The following is a 2465-nucleotide window of genomic DNA, read 5'->3' as shown; positions in this document are numbered from 1 at the left end:
GGCCTGGCTGTTCCCCACGGCACCTGCAGCCCGCAGCGAAGGCAGGTGCTGCGGCACAGCTTCCCTCCCTCTCTCCCTCCATAGTGCAGCACCTGCGCTTCTCCTCCTCCTCCTCCTCCTCCCCTCCGGACACCCTTGTGGCACTAATTCAGACCCCAGCAAGGGTCCTCAGGCACATGGGGGTCTCTCCTCTCCTCCCCACAGCTGGCAGCAGTCCCTGGCTCATAGCTAGTTAATAAGTGTCCTAATTAGGACACAATCGCTCCTGCAAAGCCTATTTCTGAATACCTCGAAACTGGTGCTGTCTTAATGATGGATTGTTAACGAGGCCTCAGATCAATGTTCATATTCCTAGGGATTTCTACGAATTGCAAATGAGCTCTCTCCTGCCTCAACAGATTTATCTGGGTTAGTGGGGGGAGAACTTGCTCTGCAGGGCTCATCCCAACTCGTCCTGGAACAACAAGCAGTGGAGTGACCCCGGAACACCGGCAGGAGGAGGGGCCTGTGGCAATCACCCCCAGGCTCACCCCCACGCAGCCCCCAGCCGCCCCGGGGGGCCCTGCTGGAGCGTGCATGATTGCTTAGCAAAGTACAAGGCCAGGCCTGTCTGCTGACCGTGGGAGAGGCTGGAGCTGGGAGCAGCTTTGTTGGGAGCAGCCGTTATCACCCAGCTCTGGATTAGCTTTGGAAAGCCCTTGGCTAAGCACAGGCTCTGCTCTGCTAAGCCCCCACGCCCTGTCCTTTGTGGAGGGTTTGGAGAGGGTTTGGAATGGGATGCCCAGCCCTGCCTGCAGCTCTCACCTTACTGAACCTCTGCTCCAGCACCTCATGTTCCCACTGAAGGTCCTTCAGCTCCTTCTGGATGACTTTCAGACAGGCTTTTGTGTTCTGTGAGCAGGAAGGGAGGGTTAAAGAGCACGGGATTATCTGGGAAGTGTTGGGAATGTGTTCTGGGAAAGAAGGAGAGTGAGCAGCAGAGAAAAACAGGTAGCACCTAAACCAAACCCTCTGCAGCAGGGCCTGCTCTAGTCTCTCACTGGATCCCACAAACACCCAGCTAAGCAGAACACGACCTGCTTTCCCCTATGACCCCAGCACAGGTCATTGTTTTCCCTCCAGGAAAGAGGGTGGGAAAGGTCAGGGCTGGCCACTCACCTTCAGGGCCTCCTTGTCCTTGTCATATTGAGACAATTTCTTCTGCAGCTCAGCCACTTGCTCCTGGGCCTTCTGCAGCGGCTCCTCCAGCTGCTTCTTCTGGAGCAGCACATCTGCCTTCTTACTCAAGACACTCTCCTTCTTCATGTCCTCCACCTGCTTCTGTTCTTGGGAACATGAGTGCTGGTTCTTGGGAGCTGCCCAGGCCCTCAGAGCTCCTCACACCCTCGGGAAACCCTCCCTGTGATGGTGTACAGCCCACCAGCAGCACCCACACTGACACCTGAGAGCTGTCAGATCCAGGTGACATCCTGGCAGGAGCAGTCCCTGGATGGAGGGGTGACATGGGAGCAGGCAGTACCTTCAGGAAGCTGATGCATGTCAGGTTTTGGGCAGTGATACCCTTGTAGTAGCTCTTGATGTCGCTGAAAGCTGCCTCGTGGTTCCGCATCAGCTCGGTGATCTGGCTGTTCTTCCTCTCCTCCACCTCGTGGATCTCCGTCTTCCTCCGCAGGTCCAGCTCGTCCCGCAGCGCCTGCATCTTCCTGGTGTACTTGGCCTCGATGTCTGGGGGATGCAGAGGGAGCTGGGTGAGGGGGTACCTCCTGCAGACCCCTTACCATGTGTTCCAAATCCCACAGCCACCTTGGTGTATGCCACAGTGGCAGCATTGCTCAAGGGTGAGACCCTCACGGAGCAGGGAGACATGAGCCCAGGAATGGCATCCTTGGGAACAGGACATGGAAAAGCTCTGAGAGGGCTTGCCACAACCTGAAATGTCTCCTGAGAGGAGCACTGGAGTGAGGATGTAGCAAGGCCTCCTCCAGCCATCCTGCCCCACAGACTGGAGGAGGGCTGGCAGCCTCTGAGCATGGGGAGCAAGAATTGGGGAAAACTGTCTGGAACTGGGGAGGAAAAGTGACTGAACTGGGGTGGGGGAGAAAATAGCCAGAACTGGGGACACAAACATGCACACATTGGTCAGAACAGGCAGGAAAAAACAGCCAGAACTGGGACGGGGGGGAAATACCTGGAAGTAGGTGGGGGAAATGTCTCGAACTATGGGGGAAAACAGCTGGAACTGGGGGGAAACTGACCAGAACTGAGGAGGAAGAAAAAGGCCAGAACTAGCAGGGAGACACTGGCCAGAATTGGGTGGGAAAACCAGCTAGAACTGGGAAAAAACTGGCCAGAATTGGGGTGGGGGGAATGGCTGGAACTGGGGTTGGAAACAGCCAGAACTAGGGGGACAAACTGGCCAGAACTAGGAAGGAAAACCAGAGGGGAGTGTCGATCTGCTAGAAGGC

At 56.3% G+C, this 2465-nt stretch overlaps 1 protein-coding gene across 1 annotated transcript in view; it reads right to left on the bottom strand.

The window, feature by feature from the left end:
* The window catches only part of GAS8 (growth arrest-specific 8), a 3847-nt gene extending 2127 nt beyond the window's left edge, over positions 1 to 1720 (bottom strand). The window contains exons 1-3 of the mRNA XM_009076580.1: positions 1520 to 1720; positions 1159 to 1320; positions 805 to 891 (exon numbers count right to left, since the gene is read on the bottom strand). Of these exons, the coding sequence (XP_009074828.1) occupies positions 805 to 891; positions 1159 to 1320; positions 1520 to 1699 (429 nt within the window). The 5' untranslated portion in view covers positions 1700 to 1720. The remainder of the gene's footprint in view (positions 1 to 804; positions 892 to 1158; positions 1321 to 1519) is intronic.
* Between the last annotated feature and the right edge of the window lie 745 nt (positions 1721 to 2465).

Source organism: Acanthisitta chloris, unplaced genomic scaffold, assembly GCF_000695815.1.
Source record: "Acanthisitta chloris isolate BGI_N310 unplaced genomic scaffold, ASM69581v1 scaffold10686, whole genome shotgun sequence".
Lineage (NCBI taxonomy): Eukaryota > Metazoa > Chordata > Aves > Passeriformes > Acanthisittidae > Acanthisitta > Acanthisitta chloris.
The sequence above is the reverse complement of the archived record's forward strand: the minus strand, read 5'-3'. Positions and strand labels throughout refer to the sequence as shown.